A 17,987-nucleotide genomic window follows, 5' to 3' on the forward strand; every position below is an offset into this window, starting at 1 on the left:
CCAAGGAAAAACATCATCTATATTTGTTTGTTTTAGTGTTAGAGGGCTTTCGTAGTGAAGTTTTATTTCAATAGTTGTGAAAACACGATGATAGACGGAAGTGCAAGACGATTTCTCATGGCAGCTCGTATTCATTGAAGATAAAAAAAAAATTAAAAAGTTGTTTGATAGTATAAAACTAAGCAGTTGTTTAACATTTACTAAGTTTAAACCCAAAGTACGAGCAATATGCACAAGTGTTTTTATTTAAATTCTTTTATTACAGCATCTAAGCCATCTTTGGTGGGAATGTTTGTACTAAGTGATGTTACATTAAACGTGCATAAGATGGATTCCATTAGTAGTTTATCTCGAAACATTCCATGTGGACAGCTTAATAAATCTGAAATGCTCTTCTCAGATATGATGAAATTAAATACAGAAATTGGTTTCAAATCTTTTCTAAAGTCCAAGAAATCTTTTCACAAGGGTTGATTCAGGTTTTTACAAATTGTCATAATAATGTATTCTCCCTGTGACTCTTACAAATCGTACTAGATACAACTTCTAGAGTAACAGGGTATTAAGGCTTTTCCGAACGTGTTATCTACCTTGTCCCTGTTACAAATAGCCTACATTTTTTAAACTTATTTTTAAGCATTGCTTTATAGAATTTGTAGTTAGTTTTGAACATTTGAATACATTTGACCTACTAATCTAGCTCCTGCGTCGCCATTACGTTTTCAGTAGTCACTACTACAAAAAACTTTGCCTTTATTAGATGTTTTAACAGCGATTGTGTTGACTTTGTTTTTTTTAATGGCAAGCCATTTTTATTTCGTTATTATATTATTAAATCTGCTTTAAGTTATATCTTTGAGTTTAGATAGTTTCCATTTTGTACTTTCATCAACTAATGGTGGCAGTTTTACACTGTTTATAAAGGTGCATCCTGTTTTATATACGTTATTATGATTTCGGTTGCTTGTGTGGATAGTGCAGTGCTCCATACTGTGATATTGTAGAACATTAGCCTTAGTGATACTTAAACAATTAATGCCGCAGTCAACATTTGTTTATTTGTTTTTAGTGAAAAAAGTCGTTTTACTCAAACTCCGTCTGATTCGTTAAAGACGTCTCATAACATTTTCTTCCTGGTTGATAACTTTAGGTAGCACAGAACAGGTTAAAATACAACTATGCCCTTTTTCCAGGAGTGTTAAATACTTAGAAGTCAATATTTTAACTTTTTTTTATTCTGTACACTGTCAGTGTGATTCTCTTTAACAGAGCTATTGAACGGACAAGAGTCGTTAAGACTGCAATTAATGCTTCCTTGTTTAGTTGTACTGTTATGTAGTCCGTTGTATCTACAGTAGTTAATATATCAAAGTTCATTTTCTCATTTATCGTTGTGTCATCTAGACAAAAGTTCTTTAACTAGTTTATAAGGGAACCAAATCGGTAAAACGTTACGAAGTCAGAAGTATTACGCTCTGTACATCGTTAAGTAACATCATAAATGTTATATAAAGTGATGTTAGTATAGTGAACACATTTTACCATACGAATAATCTTTTAACAACGAATCAATGTGTAGTTTAAAGGTGTGTTTGCTTGTTGTTGAACACAAAAACTATGCTATGGGCTATTTGTGCTGTGCCCACCACAGGTATCGAAATCAGGTTATAATCCTTCAGACTTGCCGTTGAACCACTAGGGGGTAGCAACATTTAACGAAGTATCATTACACAAAATTAAATAAGTAAATATCTTTCATCTATATTTTAACACCCTTAAGAAAAAAAGTTTGTTTTGTTTGTTTTTGGAATTTCGCACAAAGCTACACGAGGGCTATCTGCGCTAGCCGTCCCTAATTTAGCAGTGTAAGACTAGAGGGAAGGCAGCTAGTCATCACCGCCCACTGCCAACTCTTGGGCTACTCTTTTGCCAACGAATAGTGGGATTGACCGTCACATTATAACGCCCCCACAGCTGGGAGGGTGAGCATGTGTGGCGCGACGGGGATGCGAACCCGCGACCCTCAGATTACGAGTCGCACGCCTTAACGCGCTTGGCCATGCCAGGCCTAAGAAAAAGAGAGAGCGTGCGTGTGCGCGTGCGTGTGGTATTGGTCATCTAGGTCGATAATCGATATATTGACCAAACAAATACGTATACTTTAATCAAAAACTAATTTATTTTGCCACTTATTTTAGTTATCTTGTTTATAATATTTTTCGTTGGTAAATAACGCGACTCTAGGTAAAAGTAATACATTCAATCTCGTATATTCATCTCCGAAAAACTAGAAATTTATTAAAGCAACCACCTACGAGTTTCAGATGGCGGCTTTTAATCTATTTTTGTAAGCTACGAGTACCCATCATGAAAAAAGAAACGTATAAAGGGCATTGTTATATAATGTTCCCCTTCCTTCTTTCCTTTTATTGTTAAATCCATAATAACCTCATTAGATGCTAATTGCATAACCTGTTTTGTGTAAGGTAATACTTGACTTGCGTAACTAATTAAGTACTTACGTCTTTAAATTCAAAGACAAAAGTCTATAAAAGTGAAGATATACCGTATTTCAGGGCATATTTATTCCTCTTCTGGGGTAAAAATTCTAAAACAAAATAGCAAGAAATTACAGTAATCGAACCAGTCAGCTGCGAGTGGTACAAGGCAAAAGTATATTGAAAAAAAAAAAAAAAAGTGAAATTTTGCTCCATTTCGGGTTTTCGTCATCTCATTAAGGTAAAAAACCTAAAGCAAAGTCAGTTTATATGGTCGGACAGTTTCCAGTTGTCATACAAAAATTACTGTAATTGAGTCAGTAAAATAACAGACTATTTACATGTGCAGTGACAAAGTGTTTATTTTTCTTTATGAGGCCTCATTGAAAACAAAACAAAACAAATTCTTCTCCGGGACCCGTGAGGGCTCTTAGCGATCCTGCTGTATCAATCTGAATAAAAACTTAGCCAGTAATAAACATGGTTAATTTATTATACAGGCTTAACTAGGAGTATTTAGAGGTATAAAACAACTTCTAAGAAATATAATGCACCAATTCGTCAGTTGTGTACCACCGCTGTTGGCGATATTTTTAGTAATAATCCCAATAATATCTTTTCAAGGTTAGCCCAGCTTAGAAACTTTAGGCTAGTTCTAAATTGATATACAAAGTTAATAATGAAAAATAATTATCATATTAAAAAGAAAATAATAAAAAGTACAATTTATATCTTAAATCTGAATTCGTCAAGTTCAGGCAACCAACATTAAAAAAAGAATGGTATATAACTTAATTCAAAATATATAAAATAGCGGCTTGCTTAACATACTATCACTGATTCCTTATTGTCTTCAGAGAATGTGCAGTTTAAATAATTACCTTTTTTGGTTCGAAAGCATCAGCATAGCCCTGAGTAATATCACAGAAATCAGAAATGACATGAGAAACACAAACAGACAATAAATATTGTTAGATTGTTGGAGTAAACAATAAGTTCATTAAAATAAAAGGAAACAAATAAAGAATAATTATTAGTAAAAAAGGGCATTAACATCTATGCAAAAACCGCGTGTACATTGGTGAATAAATATTCACAATACATATTTGGGTCAAAAGTAGTATAGATCGGGGGAGTCTTAGTAGTGAGATGTAAAGAACACGAAGAGGTGCTACCAATAAATATTGTATGATGAATGGAGTGGACTAGAAGTTATGTAAGTAAAGAGGAAAACAGAGTTAAGACGTTTACAGAAACTACTAACGTACATGTGTGCTTTGTGAATAAAGCTTCGGTCTATTGGAGATAGTTTGTTAAAATGCCAGTCTTTAGAAACCCAACAATACCATAAGTTGTTTATGGGCATTCTATGAATGAAGTAATTATCTGTACTGAAGTTTACCTGCTTTTACAGTATACCGATGCCATTAGGATAACCGTATTTTCTTAAGAAGTATATATTTAACACAAGTTAGTGAAGGTTGAAAAAGGTGCTTCTTTGAGCTTGAATTGAACATGCCTTACCTTTTGCATCGGAAAAATGAAGTGTACAATCTAGCCTGTCAGACATGCAAGGTGTTTTCTCCATTAGTTCAAGACTACATATATTTATAGCTGCCGGGCTAATGTACAGCCGTGTGCGGACCTTCATGCCTTTACCGCAGGTAACAGTACACGGAGACCATTCTGACCACTGAGTGACAGCACATCTGGGGTCAATCTGTCGCATGGTGGAGAAAATAAATGAAGTTCAAAGATCATCGTAAAATATATAATCTGATTGAGATGAATAGCATCTGCCTTGAAATTTAAGTTGTTTTCTCTAGTATATCTCCTATCGAGATAATACAATTACTACTAATATTTGTAAAACCAAAACAAATTAACTCATCTAAATAAGTTATAGTAAAACCCAAATCAGGTTAATTATGTAATTTTTCTCTTCAAAGAGAAACAGATTGAATAAAAGGAAATCAATGTGGGAATCGAAGTATTGTACTTGTTACGTGATCATATTGTCTAATCATCTAAGCTATCAGATCTGAAAGGTCTAATAATTGTGGAACAGTACGTGACTGGACTCTCATCGGCTTATTAGTTCTCCTTTTTTGAAGTATTGCAAGAATATTTAAAAACTGTATAATTAAACTTTGAAATAAACATGCCATATTTACTCTTAAAATTTCTTGTTTGGTTATCTTAAGCACTTATTTTGTTGTTTATTTTAAAAACAGGATCTTCATAATGGTTATTCTATCTATTCAATGACCATACACCTCGACTAAATTATTTTACACGTTTTTAGAAGATTCTTAGTAATACGAGTTTTGAAGACTTTTCTTATTTTAGAATCTAAAGCAACTCCACGAAATTAGCAGTTAGTGAATTACTTTGGACATGCTTTAACTTTAAAATAAAAATCATATTTATACCAAAAATTTAGTCTTCAAATGAATATTATATATAACATTATAAAGCACTGGTAATTCAACACTACACTCTGAAGTATTTTCTATAAATTACAAGATGACAGAATCCACACAAATTTGTTTTATAAACATAAAGGCAGAGCTGTACCCAATTTTTTTGCCCTAGGCAAGTTTTTAGTCTGTATAATTCTGCATAAATTATTGAATAACTTTATTTTGGAAACTAGTATTTCAATATATATAATTGGAAGTATACAAGTAAACAAGGTCCTGATATGAAAATGTCAAATTAAATATAGTGGGAAAAGTTTTAAAAAGCTGTAACCAATGAAAGTTTGTGTTTTAAATATGTTTTTTTCGAATTACTTTTGAAACATTCAAATATTAAATATAAAATACAACATCTATATAATAATTTTGAAATATGACGCTATATATGTTTACTTGGTATTTTGAACTCCTTTCACTATTTTTGACAAAACGACTTGAAATTTTAAACATTGGTTCTGACGAAGAGAAAGAATATTTCGAAAGAGTCGACAGGGTCCTTACCAGGAATAGAGGCGCAACTTGCATTCCTTTTGCTCTCTGATCTGACTACAGATCTACTAAAACAAAATTGGTATTGACATTAAAGGAGCTGTCGAAAAAAATAACCTAATGAATTCAGGTTTATGAAATATTTAAGTCTGGAACTCTACATTCGGGACAACTGAGTTTTATGGATTTTAAGGGCCGATTAACAAACGCTTATAAGGAAATTCGAATGAACATATAATGGATCGCTTTAAATAAAACTCCTAGGTTTTTATTTAATGAGAGATCAGACATTTAAGTTTCTCATAAATAGCACGGATTGATGTACAAAATTCCAAAAGCATGTAAATAGTTAATTCGAAAAAAGTGGATTTACTTGTAATACATGGGAACAGTCTGAAGTGGCAGTACACACCCTGTTCTAAACTTCTCGTACAAAACTAATGGTTTTTAGGCACTACCTTTTCAAGCACACTTTCTGAATTGGATATATTTCAAATATAGAGTACTATACCGAAATAACTCTTACAAACAAGACTTTATATTACTCCTGCTGGGTCTGCTGCATGTTTGTGATAACCCATTATGTGGTTTCGAGCTAAAACACTTTTCAAATCAGTAAGTTCAAATGAACTGAGATTGTCATAAGTATAGCGTTAAGTTTTAGTGAAGCTAAATTCAGATTATTTATACAATTTTCTCTTCAAAGACAAAACGAATTCGATAAAAATAAATACAAAGTGGGAATCGAACTTTTGTTCTTGTTATGTGATGATATTCTCTAATCACCTAAGTTATCAGACCTGAATTGGTTAACTTATCATCGGCTTCTTAATCCTTCAGTTAATATTCTGAGAAGACCAATGAATTAACATTCGAAGCTTACAGCGTATAAAATCTGAAAACTCGTGTAAATTTTGCCGAATTATGTTGAACAATGTGTAATAAATTAATCCAAATTATTTCACATAAACTTACAATTCTTCTTTCTTCACATTCAGCTTTCATTCCCATGCACATTTCCTTCTCTGAAAGATCCAAATAGCAAACCTTTCTAGCTTTAGACTGAAGATACTTCCTTCTTCGTGTACGGAAGCCTTTACCACAGGTGACGCTGCAGTCGGACCATTCATTCCAAGGTGTTGTCTCACAGCTGACGCTTCTGGAAAAAAAAAAAAGAAGACAATTTCAAACTGACAAATAGAATTTTTCATATACCAGCAACATGGGATTTCACTTTTCAGTTGGTAAGCATTCGCTAAATAAATTACTGGAACTTTTATATAACATTTCTATTTTATAAAAAAAGATATTTGAGAATAGCCAGCAATAAAACCGGCTATTTCCTCACTTTCGTTTTTCTTTATGAGAGCCAAAGCTGCATAAAAGTGATATGTATGAATTTTAGATACTGTAATTCTGAGCTTTAATAATTAGAGTTCTTTAAGATATGACACTCCAACGATAGGAAAAAATAAACACAAAAAGATTCATTCGTTTTATTTTATTAGTACATCGCACGACATTTGTTTGAAATAATTAAACACAAAAAGTATTAAATCATTTTCAAATAATTTACGATACCGGTAGTTTAACATTTTCGGACGTTTACACTCAAGTCTGTTCTATCCTCCTGCCATCGAACTATTTGAAATTTGCTCATTTAAACTGTCCACAAACTTAACTGTAATGTGAGTTAATAAATATTAGTTTTCTTCCGTGGCTAAGCTCGTAAAATTTGCAAGTTCCTTTGCCTCGTTGATTTATAAATCTTTCCAATTTCTTGTAATACCGGAATTCACAAATTTTCTGATTTCTGTTGAAAATCAATAGTAAACCTTGTTCCAATGTTCTATCACGTGAATTCACAAACTTACTAAACCTGTTTCGACAAGGGCTGGTAAACTTTGCTTGGTTATTCTGCCACACATGCAAGTTCTCTTTTAATGTAAATTCATAAATTATTTTCACAATCTCCTGCTATGTGAACTTACAAGCTCATCAAGTTCTCCTGTCATACGAGCTCGTAAACTATCAATTAAAAATAATTTTAAAGCATTTCCAAGAAATTTGAAAAATTTGAAACAATGCACTTAAAGTGCGTTTTTTTGTGCATGGGTTTCACAGAAGAAGGTAATCACTGTATAACAAAAAGTAATAGTAATTACTTATTTTGTCCCTACCCTTCACAGTAAACATCACACAGCTCCTTTTCTTCCAGCTGGTTTAAACATTGCATCATGTTTGCCTTTTGTTCATTCAAATATTTTCTCGTTCGCATTCGAATTCCTTGACCACATGAGACGCTGCAAGCAGAAAACTCAGTCCATTCTGTTAGAGCACATTCAGCTAGAAAAAGAAGTATAGATGAAAATAAATATTAACACTTTACATTTAGAGTGAAAAAAGTTCAATCGCTATAAGATAATATCTAAACATTAAAACTTCATGTATAATTTCTAGAATCACGCACAAAAAGCATGGGATTATACTGTTTGTATGTTGTCCTGGTGTCATTTTTCAGAATGAAGAGAGTGTGATGGTTATCATTTAAATTTGTTTCTTTGTTTATTCTATAAATACGAATATAAGTATCATTTTGCAACATTTGTTGTATGGTTTTAGCTTAAACCTCAAATGTATTATATATTTACCATGAATAAAATTAACACTTTTATGTTTTTCCTAGTTTGTGTAGTCAAAGAACGTGCGCGTTAAACTTAACTAATACTTGGTGTTTGAGAATGGTTAATTAAGATATTAATTTAATTAACCAGTGTAAGACTATGGGGAAGGCAACTATTCATCACCACCCATCGCAAACTCTTGGGCTACTCTTTTACCAACGAATAGTGGGATTCACCGTCACAATATAATGCCCCCACAGCTGAAAGGAGTAGCATGTTTGGTGTGATGGGGATTCGAACCCGCGACCCTCAAATGATGAGTTGAGCGCCTTAACCACTTAGCCATGCCGGGCCATTTATGTCTGGATCGTATACACAAAGTGATTGATTAACAACCCAGTCAGTGCATGCTAGCGATTGAAACCAGCATTTCACATTTGAAACTGGAACAATTTCCGTCATTTGTTCGTTTGCTTATAGGTAAGCATAAAATTTGCACAATGTTCTTTGTCTGTTATGCCCAACACGGTTATTACAGCTTCAAGTCCGCAAACGTACCACTGAGATACTGGAAGAGGCTAATTTCCGTAGTGGGGACGCTGAAAAGCCACTGAACAAAATCAAACCCTGCGTTTGTGATAGGAATAACGTCAAGCAAGAGACTGGTGCTGCTGCACAGCGCTCCCTTCTGGCTAACTCGTATAAAAGCATAAATTAATTGTCTTAGCATTCACGTCATGTCAAAGATATGAAGATTTTTCATTAAGTCCATTATGCTTAACATATACCGACAAGATCTGAAGCTATTGTATTTAATCCACTTAACACTGTTTTGCATATCCATGATTCTCGTCATGTTTATTTATCCCAAGTAGGAAGTGACTTTGCACCAGTTTCAGCACTTAAATTCTCAAATAACTCGTACCGGTTGAAGTAGAAAGGTTATAATGATGTATACATTCAGAGCTTTGCTATCGTTGTCAAAGATGTATTACTTGTATATATTTTTTTTTCTTTTAATAAATTAGTCTCGATAAATTTTGAGTACACAATCCTTTGACACATTTTTTCAGATAACCTATATTTAAATGTGTAAATATAAAAACAAACAAACAACACTTTTATACTATTTTATCAATTTTGTTCTGCATAGCTTACTTTTTAAGTACCCGGGAAACCGGTCTTTTTAAATAATTTTAGTTCAATATTTGCAATATTTCTATAAGTTATGAGTCTTTATCGTGGCCAAGAATTTGAATGTTTTTACTTTTTTCCTCAAAAGTAGTAAAAGAAGTTTCTATAAATACTTTTTAAACACATTGAGGTGCCCTACGAATAAAGACTAGTAAATTATATTACAAAAAGACCTATGAAACTCCGGGTAAAATTAAACATTTTAACACTAAATAGTTTTGTATATAATTTTGGTACTTTCAATCCTGACACCACCTTGTGTGTGCTAAACAAACAGGTTAGAGAACCTTTTCAAATTTGCAGAATGGCCGGTTAATTTCTAGTTATACCTAATTATGTCATACAAAATGAGAGGAAGTGAGTGTGAGAGCGAGAGGAAAAAACTGAGAACTGACGTAATAGCCGAAGGAACTTTAAAATGAAAGTGAAACTGAACTACATTGGGAAACATTATTTTTCCTATTTTTATGCTATCGCTAAAAAGTTCAAACAACACAACAGATGTTTTTCTAATATTTTCTTATCTATCACAATATATTAAGCAAAAATGTAATACGATAATCACAAACATAAAATAATTTTCCAGGTGCCAAAATAAACAAAAGTCCCCTTTTGACATATATTCAGATAGATAAGAAACAATGTCATTATGTGAAATCATTTGTATTACTTGTGCGTATCTGTACGCACTTCACATGATATAAAAAAGTTGGTTAATAAATTTGAATTCAGTACTTGCGGCAAAAAGACTAAACTGCATCAATGTTTGAGTTGAAAAAGGTTACTGAAATAAAGAGACCGACAGATAAATACAATATCACATAGATATAAAGACACTTGAATTACTTACTGGAAAATTCTCCTGTCGAAGCTTGCATATGAGAGAAAATCGTTAATATTTTTATATGTGCACATATATTATATCATTATAGCTAGCACCATTGTCATAAGCATGAAACAGGTCTAGCAGGTGTGAAAAAGACAACATTAAATAAATCCTCAAAGATATAAATAGTGTTTATTTCCTAAAAATATATACGAGACTGAAAGGTTTCACCAGTCCTGAGAGAAACCACAACATGGTCCGGCATGAACAGATAGTTAGGGGCACTTGACTCGCAATCTGGGGTCGTGGATTCGAGTCCCAAATTCAAACATGTTCTCTCTTTCAGTCACGAAGGCGTTATAAGGTAAAGGTGAATCTCAAAAAGTAGCTCAAGAGTTAGCGGTGGATAATGATGACTAGCTACTTTCCTCAAGTTTTTCGCAGATAAGTTAGTGCAGAGAATCCTCGTGTAGTTTGGCGCGAGATTCAAAACAAACTGCGGTAGAGATATAAGAACCCTTAGTTGAAAGTATTAAATCACAAAATTTCTCTCTCTACGAGATGCAGGATGTAGTCAAGACACGACGTATTTATTACTTATTTACGAGACAAAATTTTATGGAAGATGTTCAAGCCATATTTTTCTTACAACAGTCACAGGACTAAAGCTGAAGGAAATTAAACTGTACGAGTTAACACGCACGAGTAATGCAATAACTTTCGACAACAGGGTTAATAAAATTCACACACAAAATGAAAATGGTCAACCACACACCAGAAAATAGCGCGAAGTCCAACTACAAAAAATATCATCATCCACTGAAGTTATAATACCTTACACGAAAGGATAGCGTATAATAATATGTAAGCCATACCAGTCCAGTGCTAAAGAGGCCTGTAGCACAATACCAGAGCTTTTCAGACTGGTTGAGATGTGTATGTGTCAGTATTTGAGGCCCTGTTAATGTTATAAAGGTGTTTGAATAATTATGTCACAACAAAACAAAAAACAGAGAAACCATTCTTACTTAAGAACAGGAACTAAATCGCTACTTAACAAATGAGAGCCCTGTTTGTTTTTGAATTTCGCGTAAAACTACACGAGGGCTATCTGCGCTAGCCGTCCCTAATTTAGCAGTGTAAGACTAGAGGAAAGATAGCTAGTCATCATCACCCACCGACAACTCTTGGGCTACTCTTTTACCAACGAATAGTGGGATTGACCGTCACAATATAAGGTCCCCACGGCTAAATAGGTTAGCATGTTTGGTGTGATGGGGATTTGAACCCGCGACCCTCAGATTACGAGCTATCGGTCTAACTATCTGGCCATGTTGGGGAGTGAGAGATCTTTTATAAAATACAAACAGGCATTAAAAAACATGAAATTAGGTGATTTATGAAAACAAGAATTTCAATTCCATTGTCAGAAATCTCTAAAATGTAAAAACATTGAATTGTTACAATGCACGAAACGTGTGTAAAAGACAAGTGTCGCAACAGTATAAAAAAAGAAATTGAATGACGTTGAAAAACTTCGCAAAAAAGGAGTAGAGAGAGGGAGACAGAGGGCCACATATTGTAGAAGGTTTGAAATCAAGCAGAAACCAACAACATATTCAAAACATAACCAATAAATACCGTAAGGACTTTTCTGGAGGGCTAGGAGCCCCATGTCCCAGTAGTTAAATCAGAGCCCAGACATCATTGTATTCCTAACATTTTGCTCATAACGGTTGTTATTCAATATTTTTTTTTTATGAAGTCAACTGATTTTAGCAACCAAAACGATAGGCGTCTAAGTTCTCTAACAGGCTCTAAACATTGCACTTCTTGCTTGTCTTGATAAAAAGAAGGTCAGCTATCCCTAGGATAATATTGCTATAGCACGAATACAAAGTAGGTCAACTATCACTGTGACATCACTACAGCTTGATTATAAGCTAAGTACCCCCTAGATATATTGTTATAGACTAGTAAAGCAAACTGAAAATTCTGAGACTTTATTATGATTTGTCGTATTTAACTTGTTATACTGAAAACGAAAAAAATTGTAGTTGCTCACACTTATATGTACAAAAGGATGCTATTCGTTTCAAGTCGAATTATGGTTTCTCTTTATATATCTATTTCCGGAACTATACTTGAAATATGTATAATATTATTCTTGTTACAGAACACAGCTACTAACTGATTCAAGAAATGTAGTGATTAAGTTGTGATGTCGGATTTTTCAGTGGTATACATTTGCATTACAATATGCCTCTGTTGTCTGATTCTCGGGCGCCGATTCACGTAAGTTATGAATTCCGTTTACACATACGTATCCAATGTAGTTATTAGAACTGACTTAACTTCTGTTTGAACAATAGATGTATTTACGCTCTTTTGCTTCAAATGAATTTAGCATTTGCCACACTTCGAAAGGTTTGAGTTCAAGAAATATTAAGAACACTATTTGATTACATTGTGAAGTCTAAAACAGTTTTTTTTAGGAATTAATACTTACCCAAGCTTCAAAAAAATGTAAACTAAAACTTCGAAAATACAACTGAAATTATGTGCAATGATTTTATTTTAAAATAACACTGATGGGGGAGAGAGCAAACTTATCCTAGCGTATAGGACGTTCATTTTGGAAGAAACTTCGATTAGCTTGTATGAGAATATATTATATTCTGCAAAGTCTTTGAGTAGATAACTATATCCTTGCTTAGTGGGAAATGACGCCTTTGCTTATGTATGTATTTTAATCAAGTATAAAGTCTTCAGAGTATTTAGTGTGATATGCCTATGTATTGCTGCGGTATATTCAGAGAGTATACATGAATTGATCCTTTCATAAATACGTTAGAGGTAGAAAAATTCGAATGCTGCAATGTCATATTCTGCTGTTTGGTAACTGTGTGTTCGCTACTCAGCTGCGTAAAGATTCCTAAAAAAATGGTACTGAGGAAATAAGGTTAACTGAGGTAAAGTTCTGCAAGAGTGTGTAGTAACCTTCAATTTTGTACCAAAACTAATTCAAACTTCTAGGAATGTTTACGTTTGTCGTGATCGTATTCTGGTTCTTCTGTCGCTAGAGTGAAAGTACTGTCAATTTCATCACATGACTTCTCGTAAACACGTTGTCTGGAAACTGTCAGCCTGGCTACTGGTTTCATTGGGGCGCCACTGGGGTCGAAAAATGGGGATTGAGAATTATTCGGGAATGTTGATGAAATCCGCTGGATTTTTTTTTGAGGTTTGGTCGGATTGTTTGGTGACTGAAAAAACAAGAAGAAGAAGAAACAATTATGGTAGTAACGCACACGTAATCACATATATGATCGTAATTAATTTTGATATTACACACACACACACACACACAGCCCGCATTTATTAATATATTTGATGCCATTTCACATGGATGGCAAGATGAATTATACGCTTTGACCTTAACAGCAGAAATAAATTAACCTATACATTACACTATAACAATAAAGGTAAATAACCTACTTTATGACATTAACAATACTGATAACTAAACCAGTACATTACATTATAACTATAAAGGAAAAGAACTTACACAATGTCATCAAACAACGTTGATAGATGAGCTTATACATTACACTATAACAATAAAGCGGCATGATATTAACAAGTCTAGCAACACCGATAGATGAGTCTACGATTCGTGAAATTAAGAAACAGTAAAGTAACCTACAAATGTTACATTAACAAAACAGTTATTGAAACTGAACTGTTCAATTCTCAACACGTTTAACAGATACGTTAGAAAAACAGATAATGACATAAATGAACTTACAATGTATGTGATTCCACTGTCTGTGCCAGCATCCCAAGGGTATAAATTCATCACCTTCTCACCCACCCACGAGCAGTTTTTCAGGCACAGTTCCAGCGTGCTGACACCCACAATCCAGTCCGGGCTAGGTCCAAGCATGCTCAGAAGGGACATCAAATGATGCTTTCTATCCACTCGAAAAACCGCAAATGTCTTACCATTGACGCTTGGATACCATAATCCGCGTGCTTTGATTATTGTTCGGATTTTTTCGGACTAAAAAAAAATACGCCTCTTTAATACAACGAGTAAACTAATTTTAAAGAAGAGAGAACGATTTGGTGAAAAGTTAAATAGTGAATGCCCATTAAAAATTCAGTTATACCAATGAAAGTTTGTACTATACATGGCCGTTAGCTAAAAGTTGTTTGTAAAGAGCTTAGGTCAAGTATAATAATTTAAACGTACATTATTTAGCAGTAATTCTTTAGAAAAGTGTATTTAGAGATAATGTTGAATTTACTAATTAAAATTTAACATAATTTTGATGAACTTTTAACTAATCGAAAATTAACCCATGAAAAACAGAAATAAAGTTCTAATTTTTACTTTTTAAATTAATTTATAATTGTTTCAGTTTCTTCTTATTGGGTACGTTATGTTTTCATTATTGTGACTGAGTTAAGGTGTAATTATAATAACAGAGAGGTTCTTGATGTGTGGTAGTCATAATGCACAGATGATAAAGGGGCATTTGAGGAACCTTTAAGACATGCCAATGAAACAAAGGCACTTGAGGTACTTCTGATGTGTACAGATGATATAGAAACTTGAGGCACTGTAACGGAGTTAAGGTGAATTAATAATACAGGGGCAATTTATATTTCGTTCAAAGGTGAATGATTAAGTGTGTTTATGATCATGAAAAATGATTGTTCCACGAGATAGATTTGAATAAAATTCTATGGAAATCTTGTAAAACTAATGCAGGAAATGCAGCTTTGAAGGAATAACGAGAAGTGCATCTTTTAGTTCTCTAGCAATGAGTAATTGGTTTAAGATTTGTGTCTAATTCCATTAAATGGAAACTATTAATTCACAGTTTAACACCTATGATTTGAAAAAATACAACAAACATTCAGGAAGTGTTACGTAGCCATGAATAAGGCAAAATCTAAAAAAACAAACAACAACAGTAGGATTCTTATGGTAATGAACTTAAATATGGTAGCTGATGTTAATAAACACAAATACTTGTTTTTTTTTTGTTTTTTTTGGAATTTTGCACAAAGCTACTCGAGGGCTATCTGTGCTAGCCGTCCCTAATTTAGCAGTGTAAGACTAGAGGAAAGGCAGCTAGTCATCACCACCCACCGCCAACTCTTGGGCTACTCTTTTACCAACGAATAGTGGGATTGACCGTCACATTATAACGCCCCCACGGCTGGGAGGGCGAGCATGTTTGGCGCGACTCGGGCGCGAACTCGCGACCCTCAGATTACGAAGCGCACGCCATAACGCGCTAAGCCATGCCAGGCCCCAAAGACTTGTATATAGAAATAAAATCGTTAAAGAAAGCATCTAGGGGAACCAGCAAAAGGATTGAAATGACTGTGCAAGACTGGGATACTTTTTATACTTTGTAGAAAAGATAGTTGATAAAGAAATGAAATATATTTAAAAACAATATTAACGGGGATTCCTCACAAACAAGATTACGTTTCGGTAAACAATTGGGCAACAGTTTAACTGTACTTTATACGATGCGAAAATAAAACCCAGAATTTTAGCATTAAAAGTTTTAAGCTTACCACTGGGACACAAATGAAGAATATTTTACCTCAGCTTTTAGTTCCGCTTCCAGCTTTTTTGTAGCACCCCATTCTGCCACCTGACGGATTCCTTCTGAAGCAAATCCACCATACTCCCACATTCGAAAATTTGCACTATGAGAGGCGCCGATTATGTCAGAGAAATGGGTTAGCCATTCATCTACAAAGGTGATAAATTAGTTATCTTAGAAAATTATTAATCAAATACTTCCTCAGGAAGTGATTAATATTTACCGTGCTAAGTATTATATTTCAGACAAACCATTAGTACTGTTTCACTGCAGACAACTTTAAAAGTAATATATATGTTTAAATTGCTTCAAACATGAATTTCTTTTTTTATTCTCTTGAAATTCCTTTTTTGTCTGACAGAAATATAACTCCTAACTATTTACTGTACAAATAGTACAGTCAACGTATTATTTGTAAATTATAAAGCACAAAATATTGACTGTTTCACAAAATTCATTAAACTCACCTTCAAGCAGTTGTAAATAGCATAAAAGTAACAGACGAACAAGTAAATATATGAAATATTTTAAAATTATTTTATTTCTTCGGATTTACTAAGCATCAGTACGAAACTGTGACACGCTAATGCGTGTGTTTTTCTCATAGCAAACCTGCATCGGGCTACATGCTGAGTCCACACGCTAATGTAACAGTAGAAATATTATGCAATTACTCAACGATGTAATATAATTCAATAGCAGGTAAACAAGGTAAAAAATTTATATTTGCACACTTCTATATTTTTTTTCTGTTAATGTTAGGTTTTTGTTTTTGATCAACAGATCTTTATTTTTCTACGATCTATAATGCTTTATTCAGTAATAACTTTAATATATAAAATATCGAAGTGATTATATATTTATTCAAAGACATGAGATGGAACTTTCAAATGCTTTTTCAATCTTTTTAAAAGCTACCGGTTAGTTTTTGCGATGTAAGGTTATCAATTTTTTTCCATCTCTAGTTTGCGGATTTATAGAGCTTTTTCTATATTTAATTTGGCATTATCTGATGATGCCAGTTTAACCTGGTGAAACGTCGTGAAATAAAAAAAATAGTATTGAAAATTGATTGCAAAATTGCCCATCTTTACTTCAAATTCAACATTAGTCTTTACACTTAATACACTGATCCTACGGGTTGGTGTTGACTTCGATTACATTTTTGCTTGATACGAAATATCATTGAAGGTAGTGTAATACACAAAAGAAAAAAACTTCGTTGAGCCTTAATTTTTAGGCTAATAAAAAAAGCATACCTGACAGTTTCAAACTATTGTAACTTTTAGTTAAAGATGCTACTTGTGTTACCAGTATTAGTAAAATGTAGCAGTTTGAAGAGTTTTTAATATATTTATTTGCTAACCCATGAATTAAAAATATTTTGGACTAACAGTTTCATATTATGATTTATTCAAGTAAATAGAATTGCAAATTTATCATGTCCAGAGGGTCAAGCACATTATATTAAAAATATTTGGAGCCTCAACATGTCATTACAGTACATTTCGATACTTTTTGCTGTGCTCTAACGACCGTGCACGTTGACAGTAGTCCTGCAGTGTTGTTTTGATTACAAAAAATATCCGCTATAATACTTTCATGTCAAAGCACATCACTTTTACATGCAGAACTTTTGTAATCATCTAGTGTGTGGGAGACGAGTTTTCTAGCACCAATTTTAACGGTCTGATCGCATAGAAATTTACAAACGCTGTGACTAGTTAGATATTCCTTTGTATGGAATTGCATAAATACCAGTTTCATTTTTTTCAACTGCTTGAGATATGTAGCGATTGAATGGGTGGTTTGACTAGAAACCTTCATCTTGATGAACCAACAGCCTATTGGCTTCGTTTTCAGACTGAAATATTTCTTGAATATATTACATACTGTTGTATAAAGCACGTGCTTGGCTTTTGCCATTGATCGTAGAACGTGGACATGGTTTCTCACTGTTAAAAGGCGTCGCACTTTGCTTATCACGGCCAGGATACGACTTGTTGCATGTCTATTTCTGGATGGTCTGAGTCTCTCAAGTTGATCCGTATTCCTTTGTTTTTCAGTGCAATTAAATACTAGTGATATCCTGGAATTTCTAAATTCCCAATCAGAGTGTATGGTTATTTTATGTCAAATAAGGGTTGTTCTTTCTTTTCTCAAAAGTGATCAGTCTTTGGTTCATTGCACTGTCTGTTAAAGCCAGTTAATGTCAAAATATAGTTCTGATACATTTCGTTCCGTTA

The 17,987-nt window shown here is 33.5% G+C and overlaps 1 protein-coding gene across 2 annotated transcripts in view; it reads right to left on the reverse strand.

Moving 5' to 3' along the window:
- LOC143236333 (spondin-1-like) overlaps positions 1 to 17,987 on the reverse strand; it is a 117,705-nt gene that overhangs the window by 25,443 nt on the left and 74,275 nt on the right. For both annotated transcript variants that reach the window (XM_076474606.1, XM_076474607.1), the window contains exons 6-11: positions 15,739 to 15,890; positions 13,920 to 14,174; positions 13,158 to 13,377; positions 7,648 to 7,813; positions 6,443 to 6,626; positions 4,023 to 4,218 (exon numbers count right to left, since the gene is read on the reverse strand). In XM_076474606.1, coding sequence (XP_076330721.1) covers positions 4,023 to 4,218; positions 6,443 to 6,626; positions 7,648 to 7,813; positions 13,158 to 13,377; positions 13,920 to 14,174; positions 15,739 to 15,890 — 1,173 coding nt within the window. The remainder of the gene's footprint in view (positions 1 to 4,022; positions 4,219 to 6,442; positions 6,627 to 7,647; positions 7,814 to 13,157; positions 13,378 to 13,919; positions 14,175 to 15,738; positions 15,891 to 17,987) is intronic.

The sequence above is a fragment of the Tachypleus tridentatus genome, chromosome 13 (assembly GCF_004210375.1).
Source record: "Tachypleus tridentatus isolate NWPU-2018 chromosome 13, ASM421037v1, whole genome shotgun sequence".
Classification (NCBI taxonomy): domain Eukaryota; kingdom Metazoa; phylum Arthropoda; class Merostomata; order Xiphosura; family Limulidae; genus Tachypleus; species Tachypleus tridentatus.